General features: G+C 40.1%; 1 protein-coding gene across 2 annotated transcripts in view; it reads left to right on the top strand.

Moving 5' to 3' along the window:
• The window catches only part of ERG (ETS transcription factor ERG), a 139,306-nt gene extending 121,369 nt beyond the window's left edge, over positions 1–17,937 (top strand). For both annotated transcript variants that reach the window (XM_006146287.1, XM_006146288.3), the window contains exons 7-10: positions 5,452–5,520; positions 6,150–6,206; positions 6,882–6,929; positions 15,667–17,937. In XM_006146287.1, the coding sequence (XP_006146349.1) occupies positions 5,452–5,520; positions 6,150–6,206; positions 6,882–6,929; positions 15,667–16,187 (695 nt within the window). In that variant the 3' untranslated portion in view covers positions 16,188–17,937. The remainder of the gene's footprint in view (positions 1–5,451; positions 5,521–6,149; positions 6,207–6,881; positions 6,930–15,666) is intronic.
• The last annotated feature ends 6 nt before the right edge of the window (positions 17,938–17,943 follow it).

The raw sequence follows: 17,943 nt of genomic DNA, 5'->3' as shown, positions 1-17,943 counted from the left end.
TTTACAAGACTTTAGGAAGAACTGGAGGAAAAAAAGAATGACTTAATTATGTTGGGGTTGTCTTTAAAATTCCTTTAAAAATGTTGGGGTTGTCTTTAAAAATCCTTCCATCGAATAGGGCATATAGATGGGTTCTGGACAATAGTTCTTGGTCTGTCTTTCTTTTTTTGGAGAGGTTTCGTGCACTCGCCAGACAGAAAAGGAGAAATAACCCCCCCAAGGAGGATGGTCACGCCGCAATCCTTTCTCCTCCATTCTCCTCTCAGGATCTTGGGCACGCACACACATACACCCAGCGTGAGTTTAAGTCACCGGGTCCAGGACTCGAACCACAGTCGACTACATGGGAGTCCAGTGACATAGCCATTATGCTAACTGCTGGTGCCAGTTCTTGGTCTTTCTAATTTGGCTCTCCCCTTAGCATTGAAGTTCACCGAGAGCCAGCAAATGTCATCCTTTTCCATTCAGTCCAGTAAGGGACTCCAGAATTGCTTTGTAAATGTGACTTGGATTCTGCAGAGAGGATGGATTCTTGCATGATACAAGTTATGGCCCTTTAAAAAATAAAGTGAGTGAGTGGAGGGCAAGAGGGCTAGGGATGAACTCTTCAGTGAGTTTGACAAAAGGAGAATATTCAAGTTGGCCGAATTTCACCCTCATGGGAAAGGCAGCCAGGAAATTTGTTTGTGTTCGTTTTCCATTGGGCACATGCGCTCAGTGCTCAATGGAGAGAGGCAGAGACAGTGAGAGAGAAAGTGAGAAATCACTCCCCAGGGGGGATGGCCACACTGCAATCCATTGTCCTCCATTCTTCTCCTGGGATCTTGGACATACATGCACACATGCCTAGTGTGAATTTTAAGAGACCAGGTCCAGGATTTGAATGGCTAGCTATGTGAGAGTCTAGCACCTTAACCATCATGCCACCTGCTGGCTTCCAGGATGTTGTTTTGTTTCATCGAAGTTTTGGGAAGAGTGTGGTGGGGAAAACACCTCAGCCAAGATCAGGACCTAACCCCAGTGCCCAGTCAATAAGCAAAGGTGTTGGTGTGTAGAGCTCAACACTGGCTGTGTCCTCTCTTTATAGCTTCTAGTTTCTTAGTCTGAATATATTTAGTCTCTCATATTTCCATGGTCACTCCAAACTGCCTATGAAATGGCGTTTATATAGTTCAATGGTTTTTTTAAAATTATTTTATTTAGCTTTATTTATTCACTTTATTTGACCAGAAAGGGACAGAACGTTGAGAGCAAGAGAGAGGAAAGTGAGAAAGCAAGCTACCAGGTTCAGGACTTGAACCGTGGTCGGCCATGTGGGAGTCTGACACCCCTAACCACCCCACCACCTGCCAGCCCCTTATACAGTTCAGTTTTAAGCTCAGTCGTTTACAGATAAAATAGCAGAACAGTGCCAGAAAGAAGCTTTTTTTAAACAACAACTTCAGTGATATGATTAATTATCATGAACATAGAAATTAAAGAGAAATGGAGAGGGTAGTTAAGTGATCGCCACAAATTCAGTGTAACATATATCCTCATGAGAGGTGCTAGGTTCTGTTACCCATAAAGGACAAAGAGCAAAGGTACATGGAATAACGGTTCTCAAGTAGTCAAGAGTGGATCTTCTTGAAACTAGCTCTGCCTTGGGGGTGGTGTAGCTGCTGAAGCAGTCACTTGGTTGTCCCTCATCTTGGTAAGCCTTCATTCAGCATTTCCCAGCATCACATCCCTCAGGAGGCACTTAGTGCCCACTGTATTGATTGGTAGCTGGTGAGGAACCATTAGACTAGCATGTCATGAGGGAAAACAGTAGCCTGATTATCTTCCTTATATAAACATCTCAAATACTTAGAGGAAAATTTGACATAATTTGACCTTATATAAGTACTAGCTAATGTTCAAGAGAGGATTGGACATGGTTATACATCCTAAGAAGGATTTTATGAAGAGTTTCAAAATACTTCTGTAGTAATACTCCGATGTTTAAATTTTTGTGATCGCATTTTATGAGCAATGTCTTTGTGAGTTCCATTAGTTTTGTTTGTTTGTTTGTTTGTTCTACTTTTTAATTGACATGTAATGGGTGGGATAAAAATAACTTGATTAATAGATCCATTAGTATCCTGATACCACAGGTAAAAACAGTCAGTTTAGGGGCCAGTAGGTGATGTGGTGGTTAAGGCACTGATTCTCAGATAGCTCACCTTGATTCATGTCCTGGACTCAGCAGGTATGTGTGTGTATGGGCCAAAAATCCTGAAAGGATAATGGAGGAGAAGGGATTGTGGTATGGCCATCCCCCTGGGGAGTGATTTTTCACTTTCCCTCTCACTGTCCCTCCAGCAAGTACACTCATCCTAGGGGGAAAACCTAAAAGAAAAAGGAAAAAGAAAAAACAGTCAATCTAGAACTCTTTTAATACCCCCTCCTTTTCTTTAAAGGTTTTTGCCATAGGACATATGCACTCACTAGAGAGACAGAGAGAGAATGAGAGAGAAAGTGAGGGGGCTGGTCATGCTGCAATTCCTTCTTTCCATTCTCTTCTTGGTGTTTTGGACACACACATGCATGGCATAAGTTTCAAGATAACAGATCTGAGACTTGAGCTGTGGTTGGCCATGTGGAAGTCCAGCGTCTTAATTACTGTACCACTTACGGGTCCTTTCTCAACCATTTTTAAAACTTGTATTCAGGGAACATTTCCTAAATTAACATCTACAGAAATAGACTCCTAGAAAAGAGGAATGGAAATTGTGTAGCGCAGCCTTTCCCAAACTCGAATGTGCACCCAGGTTACTTGAGCCCTTATTAAAATACTGATTCTAACTCAGTAGGTCTGGGCTAACTGTCTGCATTTCTAACAAATTCTCGAGTCTTTCCAATATTGCTGATCCATGGACCACACTTTGATAAACAAGGAACTAGAACATACAGATTTCTGTGTTATCTGTCTGTGCCTGAATTGGGCTAGATGTCATTAGGATTGTATTGTTATTAGATTTTTCTTCCTGAGACAATTCTCAAATTGAAACTCTGGCTAACTACTTTTTAAACAAAATGGCAACTGGCTAGGAATCCATGTGCAAAATGCTCCCAGAGACTTAAGTTGAAATTTAGTTGCAAATTGATAGCAGCTGCAGATTTAATTCCTATGTGCAACCCCAACACCAAAACAGTGCAAATTTGAGGAACTGAGTGGGAAGAGCTTAAGGCCCCCAAAGGCAATAATGCCAACTGAGAGAGGAATGAACAATAGCAGAGTTTGAAGAGAAAAACTACCTAACCTGCCAAGGCTCTGGAGGGCAGGATTTCACAGACTACACTAGTTGCAACACTTGTAGCCAAACAGAGCAAATAAATTAAGGCAATTCTGTGTTGAATTTCACATTGCATATCATTTCTGTTCTCATTGGGATATGAAAATAGGAAGGGAGACATCTTCTGCAATATAGTCAAGCTCTTTGAAGACAGACCCACCGAACTGCCATTTTTAAACAAGGTTAAATGATTTGTTTAAAGAGAGGCTTATAAATACTTTTATTTCCCTGCCTTCCAAGTGAGATTCTAGAGCAGTCTGTAGATGTCTGGCAACAGAACACCTGCTGAAGTATCTGACTGTGTCCTTCATTTGGCCCAGAATGGCACATGGCACTGAATTGACACCCATCAAGAAGACATAGTTTTGAAATGGTCCATGTTAAGATTGCAAAGAGAGGGACCAGCATATGGCATAATGGCTACATCGCTGGACTCCCATGTAGTTGACTTCAGTTTGAGTCCCAGACCTGGTGGCTTAAACTCACGCCAGGCGTGTGTACATGCATGCCCAAGATCCTGAGAGGAGAATGGAGGATAAGGGATTGTGGTGTGGCCATCCCCCCGGGGGATGATTTCTCACTTTCTTTTCTGTCTCTCTGTCTTTCTGGCATGCACACACACCCTATAGCAAAAACCTCTCAAAAAAAAAAAAAAGATTGCAAAGAGAAATATACATATATATATATATAGCTAGTAAGGGCATAATGTTTCTGAAGTGTTTATATATATATATATGTGTGTGTGTGTGTGTGTGTGTAATTTATATATTTATATGTACATACACATATATATGCACATACATATTTACATATATAAATTTTCCTTTCTGTAATTAACACATAACTGCTCATATTTGTGGATTACAATGTGATTTTTCAGTACAGAAATTCAATACATAAATGATCAAATCAAAATAACTTGCACATCTGTCATATCAGACATTTGCCATTACTTCGTGTTGGAAATATGCATGGAATATTGTTTTTGAAAGAAATTTGAAATGATTTAGAGCTTTGAAATCATTACTAGAACTCACATTGAAGATGTAGAAGTATAGTGATGGAATTTGTGTATACAAAATGTAATGAAAGTTTATGGGACAGGGACAAGTGATATTACCTGAACAATACAAAGAAAATAATTGGCATCTTCTTAAGGTTGTTATTAATGTGCTTTGGGGCAATAATTTCAGCCCCATAACTCATTTCATGCAGTTTATTTTAGAGAAGTTCTAAATTCAATTTTAAAAAAAGAAACAGTAGACGTTTTTCTAGAAAAATAACTAGGCCAGTTAAGACTGATATAATATAAATGAAGGAGATTATAAAGGGAAAATAAGGGGTGTCCAAGAGAGACAACTGGCAGGAGGATAAGAAGGTGGTGACTATTTCTGAGAAAGAGAGAGTGGAAAAGGGAGCATGAGCCTTTTGATGGTTTTAGGGGAAGACCTCAAGCAAAAATTGGTTGGTTAAATCCAAACCATTGGCTATGTTTTGGATAAGATCATGAAGATAATAAAGGAGAGATTTAGATCCAGCCCCAGTTGCAAGCAGGATACTTAGACTGTAAGAAACTTTGAATACTGTCTTGATCTGATTGTAGAACATTAGAAGAGTCATCAAGTTCTGGGAAGATCTGTCAATGAGAATTTTCAGACAAATAGGATAACATTTTAGATCAATAAAATATCTAAAAGAACAACTAGTAAATAAAACAGTAATCTAGTGAAATTCAGACTGAGTATTTCTTTGGAAGACTGAATTTTCTTGCACATTATTCTAATAAATACAAAATAAAATAAAAATGAAAACATCTATTATACAGGGCCAGCAGATAGTGTAGCAGTTATATCTCTGGACTCCCACATAATCATAGTGGTTCGAGTACTGGACCTGGCAGCTTGAAACTCATGCCTGGCACATGTACATCCATGCATAAGATCCTGGAGGAGAATCGAGGAGAAGGGATTGTTGTGTCATAATCCCTCCTGGGGAGTGATTTATCATTTCCTCTCTCACTGTCTCTTTCTCTCCCTGGCAAGCTCATGTGCCCTAAGTCAAAAACCTCTAAAAAAAAAAAGCTATTATGAAACTTGTAGTGTTGATCTTTTGGTGAATTTATTTGTCTTTACAGATTTACCTTATGAGCCCCCCAGGAGATCAGCCTGGACTGGCCATGGCCACCCCACCCCCCAGTCAAAAGGTACAGTGTTGGTCCCCACTGCTTGGAATCTGTGTGTTCCAAGGCAGTAGGACCCTGTTGATGGAGTGAATATTTCCTGTAGTTAATCTACAGTTATTCAGCATTTGGTAGAACTGTTCTGTTGGAAACTAAGCACAGCTGATCTTTAAGTGCATTTGGGTGATAACGACTTTCATAACAAAAAGAAATACCTGGTGTTATGTACTTCGGCATGGGTAAATGCATGTTTCCTGGGATATTTGAACATAGAAAGATAATTGGTGATTTTCTTAATCTTGGCTATGCTTAAATATATCTCTGGCTTCATTTTCTTGATGGTTTCTCTTTATTTATTTTAGACTATGGTTCAGCCTAATCTGTTGCATAAGCCACTTAGTTGTTTTGTTTTGTTTCGTTTTTTAATCTGGGTATAAATAAATATTTTAAATAATGGAAAATGTTCTCTTTTTTTCTTACAATGTTTGCATTTGTTTTCATTAAAAAGGGAATTTTTGCCTTACTGTAGATGCTTCATATTACAAGAGTAAGGCTGTATAACTAAAAGTAGGTGGTGGAATGACTGTGTAACAGCAGTAAAAGCTGGTGACCAAAGTTATAGCTAATTGTCTTTTTCATTTTTGGATTTTCAGCTGCTCAACCATCTCCTTCCACAGTGCCCAAAACTGAAGACCAGCGTCCTCAGTTAGGTATGTTTCAAGAATCATCCAAGTAGCTATAAGGGAAGATGAAGCTCAGCAGGGAGTTTCTGAGATGTGTCACTATTTACACGAAATTAACCTTGTTTTTCTCTTTTTTGATTGTTCCATATATAAAGTGGGGATCAAATCATCAGTCTACTCAATTGAGATGACTGGAGATCTTGCCACAATATTCAAAACGTATGTAACAAATATGGAAGCATATTTTGCTTACACAGTCTGCTTCTTAGTGGTCTGTGAATTCTAATTTTACATTCTGTGCTGTATACACCAATGTCAACTTTGGTGTCAGGTACTGTGCAGGATTGCAGTAGAAGGTTGATGTTGGCAGTGTGCTGCAATGTGACCAGCACGGCCCTGGGGTTGACTGGGAACTTAGCACAGTTTGTCCCATTTATATCATGGGTTTGAGTGAACTCTAGTTGTCAGAAACCTGGGACTGACTCCAAGCTCGGCCCCAACTAGGAGGCCTCTAAGAAACTTCTCTGAGATTCTCCATGGTATCTTCTCTCATCACAGAGGAGGTGGAGGCAGGTGATTTGGGGTGGGGAATATTTTCAGCTCTGAAATCTGGAAACACAATGGAGTAAGCGTTACACCTGAAGTCACATCATACCAAGTCACAACTATTTCTTCATGATTTGACTTTTTTTCCCCCCGTAGATCCTTATCAGATTCTTGGACCAACAAGTAGCCGCCTTGCAAATCCAGGTGAGATACAGCTATGGTTTGGTTCTTATAAAGTTATTTTTTTTTTTGCAGTGGCTATTTTGAAAAGGAAACTTGTATCAGTGAGAAATGACTTCAACTGAATGAACTTTAGCTTTAAGTCTTAATGGTTTATCTGCCTATGTGGAAAAAGTGAGTTGGGTTGTAAATTAAGATTCTGGCTTCAGAAAACAGTATTATGGTTTAATCCAAGGGTAGAAGTTTCCTTGGGCTGCTATAGCAAAGTACCATAGACTAGTGGTTCAAGCAACAGGAATGTATTGCTTCACAGTTCTGGAGGCTGAAAGTCTGAAATCATAGTGTCATGGTGGGACTTTAGTTCTTTCTGATAATCTGTGCTGGGCTTCTCTGTTTGTCTTGTAGATAGCTGTCTTCTCCCTGTGTCTCTTCCAATAGTCTTCCCTCTATATGTGTCTCTGTCCAAAATTCTCCTTTTTTATAAGAACATAATTTATATCAGAATAAGTCTCACCCCAATGACTTCATTTTAATTAGATTACCCCATGTAAAGAACTTGTCTCCAAAGGCATTCACATTTTGAAGTAATGGGGGCTAGGACTTCAACACCTGCAGTTCAACCCATCACACAAGCAAATAAAATAACATTTTAAAAAGGAAAACATTATAATCATAGGACTTAAATTTAGGATCATCTTTGATGGTATGTTTCTCAACCAAGATGCTAGAAGAAAGTGTGAATTCTTAATTGGCCTATTTATAGCCAGGACTTTGCCAAGGATCATCACCTGTCCTCACATTTCAGTGCCAACCAAAGTGCTTCATTTATTCAATATCCAGGTCAGAACCAGCTATGCTGGCGTCAACTTTAGAAGTCATAGCATATGTTGCATATTCTCAACTGTAAATTCAAATGCCAAGATGTCACAGGCATACTACAAATTTGGACTGGAACATGTATTTCCTAAACACTGAAGCCAAAGTAGGTGGGAAACAGAAAAATTCAAAGTCTGTTAGTGTATATATCCACAAAAGAATCTATACTTTGAGAACATGAAACATTACCATTATTGAGTGTCTGCATCTCTAAAATTACATTTTTATTTAGTTAATTCAATAATTATTTTGTATGCCCCTCAACAGATAGAGCTATTTATTTACTTCTCTCGCCAGGAGTTTAGCTTAGGCGCTCTATAATTAACTTGAGTGCCAGGGATAATGAAATATAGTCCTTGACTTAGAGAGATGTTGGTTGAGTGGAGGGATAGACACAGGTAATTGCAATTGTTATGGTTAGATAATGGTTTGTCCCTTAAAGGTTCATGTTTTGGATTTGGTCTTAGTAGGCAGTGATTGGATGTCCCCTAAAAGTTTATTTTTTGGGACTGGTTATATTGTAAAGGTGCTAAGTAAAAATTTAATTCCTCCCTGATATACCAGGGTGGAGCCTGGATAATGTGATTATGGTGGGTCCCCAGTGATTGAGTTCTGATGGGTATCTAAGCAGAGGGAATGAGTCACAGAAACTAATGGACAGCTGCTCTGCTCTGCTCACCATCTTACCCTGCACCATGCTACAGGTCAGCCTGTTACTTATAGGCTTTCCAACCACCAGAATCATGAGTCAAAATAAACTATTCTCTTGAATTCACAAGTCTCAGGACTATCTGTTAGCGATGTAGTAACAGACTAAGTAAACAATGAGGGCTTTTTCTCTTATGTGAGTATCACCCGTTGGTCAGATTCCTGGGTCTGTGGTTCCTCCTCCTACCTCTGTTTGGTTTTCCATTTGCAACTACCACATAACCATTCAAAGAAAAATAATGACTGTGTTTTGAGGTGATTTTTTTCAGTCACCCTTCAGGAAGGCTGATCTGGCAGCAACATTCAGGATAGAGTAGAAGGAAGAAAAGGACAGAAGCTGTAATACTCTGGGAAGATTAATACAATAATGTGAAATAACAATCAAACAGCTCCCATTCTGTGGAGTTCTCCTCTCCCCTCCTCTAAGGTGCTTGTGTCTGTTGTTCTTTCTGTGCTTGGTAACAGCCCTTCCATGTTATCATCTCCATTCTACAAGAGAGAAATCAGAGGTCCAGAGCAATTAAATAACTTTTCCTGAATCACACAGACAATAGGAAGGGAGGCCATATTTGAAACCTGACTCTGTCTTAGAAGTTTTTTTGTTTTCTTGCCCTACTCTGCCCTCAACTAAATATGGAGGGAGGAAAGAGGATCCTGAGAATAGAAAGGAAGGTTTCCACCAAGTGTAACAATTGCTTAGGTGCAATTGTTAAAAGGAATGGGGAAGGAGGCAAACTGTACTAAATAAGACTAAACTGGCTCTTTCACCCAAATTGGCTAAGTGGGATATAGATCTATGCCAAGATTGTCCCAACTCATAAATCCTGCATGGCTTGTTTGGAGAATAGGGTCAAGGAATCACTTGTCCCTAAATAGAGCACCAACTCCTATAGGAGCATCTAGTACCTCCACTGTGCCCATCAGCCAGGGATACTCACTGTGAACAAAGGATGCTGGGGACAAAGCAAGGAGACTGAAAATCCATCGCAAGTCTGGAGAAAATATCCTGGCACATCACAGGTCAACAGTGTCAACGTCATGAGCAAAGACGCATTTTGGAACATTAAGACCATTCTTATTGGGCCTGGGGAAAATGGCAACAGCCTTTGGTTGGCAGTCAAGTGACTTTATGATAAAGATTTAATACACACACACACACACCCACACAGTTTATAATAAACTAGATTTTTAGTTCCATCTATTTTTAGGACTGATGTTAACTGTAATTCACATAGCCTTTTCCCCTGAAACCATAATGTCTTTTATCTCTTTATTAATGAGAATTATTTTTCCTGTTTTATTTTATTTTTCCATTCTCTAATGAATAAATCTTTCATCACTTAAAAATTTTTGCCTTTGCTCTTCACACAATGCAAACTCTTTTTAATCATTTTGAGTGGAAAGATTACATCACAGAGTATGAATGCATGAGATGATACCAGCATCCCAGCCTCTCTATCCCAAATATTCATTTGTGTGCACTTTGGATCTCAGTATACTTGGAAGGAACGTGTGTTTCTGCATTCTTATCTGATGAGTCAATTATAAATAAAGCAGCTCCTTTATGTCCCATTGGAACTGAAAATTTTCATGGCTCCTCTAATAAATTTAAACTACCTTCCTATACAAGAGTTTCCTTGGGTTATCTTCAGTGGCTCCATGATTGCTAACTGGATATTCTTTAGTGGTAGGCATGGAATTGTCTAAAGGATATAGAAATACAGTATATACGTGTAAATACCAGATATAGTGTGTGTGAAAGAGGAGGAGCTGAGGAAGGGCATTTGGGGGAGGGACAGAGAGGCAAAGCATTAATGGCACAAAGAGGTGTGGTATTATCTGTTGAAGATATTTCATAGTTTTATCAACAGTACTAGGGAGAAATGTTCACCTGTTGAAATATCCATTTTGTAAGACAAATAATAATGTGATTGAATGTATGGAAGGCTATGGGACCAGCAGTTGGTGTGGTGGTTAGGGTGCTGGATACTCCCACATGGCCAACTGCGGTTCAAGTCCTGGACCTGGTGGCTTGCTTTCTCACTCTCTCTTTCTCTGTCTCTCTCTGGTCAAATTAATGAATGAATAAAATAAATAAATAAATAAATAAATAAATGAATAAATAAAAAAATTTTAAAAAAAGAAATGAAAAAAAATAAAATAAAAAAAAATATTTCCTGATTCGTGCCAAAGTAAAGACCAGTTTTAGCGGTGTTTTGCTACTTGTTGGAGGTGGGAACATGCAATCTGCCAGTGGGAGTTCTCCAAACTCCAGAGAAGAGCCCAAAGAGACTGTGCAGGTGTGCACAAAAGCCAGGCAATGCTCTGGGAGTTATTAGCAGGGGAGCCCGGAATCTGGATTCTAGCCTTTGCTGACCTTGGGCAAGATAAGTCTCTACTTCTTTGGGCTCTAATTTCCTCATCTCTACAATGTGCTGATTACGATTCGTCTGGGGAATAAGTAAACCAACACATGTAAAATGTGCAGAACAGTGGCTGCCACACAGTAAGCTTTCAAAAAATGTCAGCCAGCCTTGGGTACACCACTAGTCCAAGCTTCTGAAGAGCCAGCATCAAATTCCTGGGGGGTAGCTTTCTTCCTTTTGACATTTCCTATCTATAGATCAGGAATACACCTTTCTTTAAACTCTGGTTTTCAGCCCAACTGAATCTTTAGAAGATCATCTGTGTATTAAATTCATACTCATAGTGGTCCTGAAAGAAAGTAGCTCATTTTACAGATGAGGACCCTTAAGCAGAGAGCTCAAAGTTCCAAAAGTGGCAGATCCAAGATTCAACCAACTGAGGGACAGTGCCAACCCCAAAAGTTGGTGCATCCCACCACTGTCCTCCCTATCCCTTCAAAAAGCAGAATCTGAGCTCCACCAAGTCCTGGGACACAGATGACCATCTGAGACATGTCTGCTGCCTTGCAGAGTCTCTACCTGGCACACAGGATTTTCTGCACCTCCCCAGCTACTAAGGAAAGTGGCCAAAACCACAGCCACCATGGTGTTTGCTGGAACCTTCACCATTTTATTTACTGCCTTTCTCCTTCATCAGCTGATGGATATAGTGCCTTGCACCCAGGCACTGTTTCCACCAAGCCCACAGCTGCTGAGTCACGCTGCAGATCTCTGCTTTTCCCTGTGGTTTGCCAACCGTTTAGGTTTATTGCCCTTTTTCTTTTTTTTTCTCTCAGTCTACCTCTTTGTCACTTTGCTTCGAGGAGACTGCTTTCCTCACCCAAATTAAAGAACTGTCTTCTGTACTTTTCCCCCTCATTATTTACTTATTTATTTATTGTTACACTTAATCACTGTATATATTTACAGCATACCAAATGAATTTTTCCATCTTGAATACACTGTATATTGGTTTAATCAAAGGTATTAACATACATATTATCATCAGCAGATCATTTTCCACTTTTGTGTCTCTTAAATGTTTCCCTTCTTTCTTTTCCCCCTTGATTCCCTCCCTCTCACCCTCCCCTATTTCCCACCCTTCTCACACACTGTCTGCAGTGCCCACAGTTGCCCTCTGTGCTTTTATACCTTCCAATCTTTCAGTTTCTGCCATAGAGTGCAGACATTTAGTATATATTGAGTGGGGTCATATAATGCCTCTCTCACAGTCTGGCTTGCTTTTGCTTAGCAGTAAATATTCCATATGTGCCCACTTTCTATCACATGCCCGGGTCTCTCTCTCCTTTTTTTTTTTTTTACTGAGTAGTAGTCTGTAGTGTAAATGTACCACACTTTTTCAATCCCTTCATCTGTCTGTGGACGTTTGAGTGGGTGCCATGATGTATTAAGCCACACTTACCTCCTAGGACAAAATCGTTACTCCTATTGGTGTTTTAAAGATGTTACCAAGATAGAGTGAAAAAGTAAAGCTGAAAGGTTTTACCAGGAAAGGATGATTCATGAGGTGGAAGTGATGATACTCTTTGGATGAAAAATTTTCTCTTTTACTTGTTGGTTTCGTTAGTGAGTGACCCAAGCTACTTCTAGGCTTTCCTAAAATTTTCTAAAATTCACTTCTCTCACATTACGTGTTATTGTTTTGGCAGTAAATGAAGAATTTAAATAGATGATTTCGAATTGCTGTGGCCAAGAATAACTCATTTAATTTACCATTGGCACGGATTTCTCAGCAGTCGTTCATCCTTGAGAATTTTTTGCATAGTGGCAAAATCTACTGTATATACTATAAGTACAGTTAATTTTGTTACTAATATTCAATTTAAAGATAAGTTTGACATACAACTACGTTTTACACCATTTACTTAAACACTCATTGATTTTTGCATTTTGGGATTTATTCTCAGGTTTGGAAGTAGATGAATTTTCCTTATAAATCTCTTTTTTACCCACCCACCCCCCCCCATGCATGTTTGAAATGTTCTCTGGCCTGAGCTTCGTGTTTTCACGGCTAATGAGTAACATAGTCTAATGAGAAATTTGCTCATCCATGTTTCTGGTTTTGCATTCTAACCATGGCTCAGGTCTCCCTCTTTCTAGTCCTTCAGATGCAGGAGAGACACGAGGCCCCTTTTTTTCCCACTGGTTCTCTGCTGCACATATGTATAAAGGAAGTGGATGAGCGACAAATTCCAAAAAGGCAATGCCAATGTTTGAGTAGATACCAAGTGTTATTTTGACTGTTGAAGTAGGTCTGTATGTTTATACAAAATCTGTGGACTTGCTCTCTCTACAGGAAGAAGTTGACACTGAATATTTATTTTGAAACAATTGTATGTGCTTACGGTGAAACATATGTTAGACTGTTAAACTAAAAACCCATGTTTTCCCAATTCCCAGGTCATAGATGGAATTTTTTTTCAAGATGTAATCCTTTGGTTACAATAGATATACTAAAGCCATATGGTTTCCTCATACTAGTCTTTGTATTTAAAAAAAATGCATATTAATGAAATGTTGGAGGCACCAACACTTGATGGAGAACATTTTGTATAAGCCTCTGCAAAAGCAGAGGCTTCCATTGTGATAACCTACAAGCTGTTAATACATTTCAAATGTGTTGCTTGACTGAAAAGGATGACTTTCCAGAATATATTCAGAAAAGGCTGACCTTTCTCATGATGCCATTGTGTGGATGAGTTCACAAACATAACCATTTCCATGTAGCTGACGTGAATACAAGGATTTATGAGTTGGACAATTTATATAGGGAGCTAGTGGAAAGGATTTAGAGAAAAAAATGAGTTTACTTATAATTAATTCTTACATCAATTCCCTGAACAGTTGCCAGTTAAAATTACCTTAATTATTTTTTCACATCTATTGATATTTACTTATACTATAATAAGAGGAAATCGTTTTGGCAATAGAGTCAAAGCTGGAGTTTGGGAGGAAAGACCTGCCTGTTATTGATTTTAAAAGCTTCTGTAATCATCCTCCCTGGGGGTGTGATTTCTCCCTTTCTGTCTCTCTGTCTCTCTCTTGTCTCTCTGGCAAGTGTACCCACCATATAGAAAAAAAAAAATCTCTCTCTCTCTCTCTAAAAAGAAAAGCTTCTGTTAATCTGTTTAATATAGCTTGACTTCTTCTGGCATTCAGTGTTACTGTGACTATTTGAATGGCTCTCTCCTTTATGAAACCATAAGTTAAGAAGTACTGTATTATTATGGCTAGAATGATGTGCCTAGATTTTTCTCTGAATTTAATAAGATATAAAAGCTGTATCTATCTGCTTTCAGTAAGATCGAGAAAATTCTGCCTGTGTACACCTGCTAAATGAGATCTCCATAACTAAGTCAGAGCCTCCTCTGGCTCCACAAGACGACTTGTAATCGCTCATTCTTGCAGCCTTACTTTTGGAAACTCTGCTGAACACAATTGGCATTTCAGTACAGGGGCAACCCATGGATTTCCGTTATGATGCATTTGCCTAAATACTGGAACTGGGTGATCTGGTTTGAAATTGTGCCAACTTTTTTCTGAACTTCCTCATTTGAGTGTGTTAATTCTGTTCTAGGAAAAGTTTTGACAGAGTTGCTTTATGAATGCCAGCCAAATGTTATGTTAGAAATAACGGTGTTTACTTCCATTCTCTACTTTTTTCCATAAACTTTTAGAAGTTCATTTCCTAAATCTGCCTTTTATTATTTTCCTTGACCTAGCCAATATAAATGGTATGACGCCATTATTGCCATCCACAGAATGGCATTGGCTGCCTCGCAGAATAGGAACTGTTAGCTTTCCCTCCCCTCAAACACCACAGTGACCTGTCTGTTCTTTCTAAGGAAGTCAGAAATAGAGGGACTCAGTCTGGGTGTGGCTCCATAGAATATTCTTTGCCTTCCACAAAGGACTTGAACCTCTTAGATCAGCCTGATGATCGCCAAAGAGCACTGTTGTAGTTCAGGTCCCGAGAAGCAGAGTTTGGGATAAGAATACTTGAGAAAATGTTTAATTACGGCATGTTCTCTGTAGAGAAGGAGAGAGAAATCAGGTTAGGGTAGAGGGAGAAGTGGAGGAAACTCCTGGACTCCTCTGAGTCTTTTTGAAACTGAACTCGTGTTTTGCCTGACCCTGTGGGTGGCACTGGAATGTAAACAGCATCCCAGGCTCACTCGCTCCTTAAAGCAAGGACCAGCCTGTGGTACTCAGCCTCACCCTGTTTGGCTGTGTGGTACCTAGGAGTGAGTGAGGCAGCTCCAGTTCAGCCCAGGGCAAGTATCTGGAGAAGATGTTGGCCATGGAACAAGGGCAGCCGATGTGCCCATAGCAGCTGAGGGATGGGCGTACAGGCCTGGTCAAGGGAATCTGAGCCGGACACTAACAGTACCCACTTTTGTTGTTGTTAAGTACCAAAGGATATGTGCTCTCACCACAGAGAGACAGAGAGAGGGAGAAAGCACTCCCCACCACCACCGTGTGGTGGAGTTATGCCACAGTCCCTTCTCCATTTCTCCACCCCATCAGGACTTGAGGCGCACGTGCGCGCACACACACACGCACATAGAGCATGTTTTCAAGCCACTGGGGCTGGGACTTGAACTGTTGTTAGCCATGTGGGATTCGGCTTCCTTAAGCACCAGGCCACAGGGCAGGCTCCAACTGTAAGTATTTCCGATGTTGATGAGAGGGTGTCTTTGCCTCAGAACCTGTTCTTACTGGTGTTTTGTCCCCCCTCTCGACCTCACTAGGGAGTGGCCAGATCCAGCTCTGGCAGTTTCTCCTGGAGCTCCTGTCAGACAGCTCAAACTCCAACTGCATCACCTGGGAAGGCACCAATGGCGAGTTCAAGATGACTGATCCCGATGAGGTTGCCCGGCGTTGGGGAGAACGGAAAAGCAAACCCAACATGAACTATGATAAACTCAGTCGTGCCCTGCGTTACTACTATGACAAAAATATCATGACCAAAGTCCACGGGAAGCGCTATGCCTACAAGTTTGACTTCCATGGGATCGCCCAGGCCCTCCAGCCCCACCCTCCAGAGTCATCTCTGTACAAGTACCCCTCAGACCTCCCGTACATGGGCTCCTATCACACCCACCCACAGAAGATGAACTTTGTGGCTCCTCACCCTCCTGCCCTCCCTGTGACATCTTCCAGTTTTTTTGCTGCCCCAAACCCATACTGGAATTCACCAACTGGGGGTATATACCCCAACACAAGGCTGCCAGCCAGCCACATGCCTTCTCACCTGGGAAGTTACTACTAAAGACCCAGTGGAGGTCTTTCCCAACAGCATACAATCACCAGTACATTGTCACAAACTCCATGGGAGATCATGCATCAAAAGTGCCTCAAGAGAATTGAAAAAGCTTGATAGACTGGAGGAGAAGGAAGCCAGGGAAGAGATCCAAAGATTCTTGGTGGGAGGGAGTTACTGAAGTATTACTACAAAAATAGAGAGGATGCTAAAATGTAATGTATATGGACATATAATCTGTGGACCGGCCTTGTAAAAGACATTGTATGTAGAAGCATGAAGTCATAAGGACAAAGTGCCAAAGAAAGTGGTCTTAAGACATGTATAAATTTTAGAGTAGAGTCTGGGATCTTGCTAATGCAAACTGGGATTAAACTAAAGCAATAGAGATAACACAGTTTTGACCTAACATACCATTTATAATGTCATTTTAAGGAAAACTACCTGTATTTAAAAATAGAAACATATCAACACCAAAAACAAAAACAAACAAAAAAACCCAAAAAAACAAAAACAAAAAAAATAAAAAAAGACACGAGAGAGACTGTGGCCCATTAACAGACATCGATGTGGAGCTCGTCGGCACTTACTGTCTTGGTTGAAATCAGATACATTCTATTTGATGGGGAGTTATCAGCTCTCTAAACTGTGAAGACGACCCAAAGTTTTCAACTTCTTTACCGTATTAGAGGAACTATGAGCCAAAGGGTGGACTGAGCACGTGTACAGAGAGTGAGTGTGAAGACAGAGGGCTGGAGGAGGAGGAAAAGGAGGGGAGAGAGGAGGAGGAGGTAAGGACTGAAAAAGAATCTTCGCAAGCAGTAAAGACCGGACTTAGAGAACATTTTGGGACTTTGGAGGATGAGTCATGAGACTTGAGGTTTAACGTGGTCAGTGTTATACCAAACCCAGTGTTATGAGAAAGGACACAGTGTAATGGGGGAAGAGGAAGTAGTAGAATTCAGAAACAAAAATATGCATCTCTTTGTCAAAAGAAAATTTAACTGGAATTGTCTGATATTTAAATGAAACATTTAGGACCTCATTGTTATGTGGGAGCATTGTTTTCCACAGGGTCAGGTAAAGAAGGCTCTTGCCTTCTTAGCTACCACAAGCAGAAATCACATAGGCCTTTTGGGTAGGTGGGCTCCAGTTTTCCTTATCGAGTCGCGAACGCTGTGCGTTTGTCAGAATGAAGTATACAAGTCAATGTTTTTTTTTTTCCTTTTTATATAATAATTATATAACTTATGCATTTATACACTACGAGTTGATCTCGGCCAGCCAAAGACACACATCAAAAGAGACAATCAATGATATAATGTGGCCTTGAATTTTAACTCTGTATGCTTAATGTTTACAATACGAAGTTATTAGTTCTTAGAATGCAGAATGTATGTAATAAAATAAGCTTGGCCTAGCATGGCAAATCAGATCCACACAGGAGTCTGCATTGGCACTTTTTCAGTGAGTGAAGTTACTTAATAGACACTTGTGCTAAATGGGATGGATTTTGTGTAATAATTTTACTTTGTCCAGGAATTATACAAGTGACAGCTAAGCAATTAGGTCGTTTGGCGTAGCCTAACAGTGTCAGCCTTCTGGTCCTTCTTGCTCTCTCTCCTATTCCTAGCCCCTTCTGAAACAGAGGGACCACCCTGGGGCCTCCATATTAATACCCAGAATGGAAAGAGGCCTCTAAAGCTGCAGATGTAATTGAGATATTCCAGTTCAGCACCTCTCACACAAATCGTTCTTCATTCCT

The sequence above is a fragment of the Tupaia chinensis genome, unplaced genomic scaffold (assembly GCF_000334495.1).
Source record: "Tupaia chinensis unplaced genomic scaffold, TupChi_1.0 Scaffold000175_1, whole genome shotgun sequence".
Taxonomy (NCBI): domain Eukaryota; kingdom Metazoa; phylum Chordata; class Mammalia; order Scandentia; family Tupaiidae; genus Tupaia; species Tupaia belangeri.
This window is presented reverse-complemented; position numbering and strand designations above follow the sequence as displayed.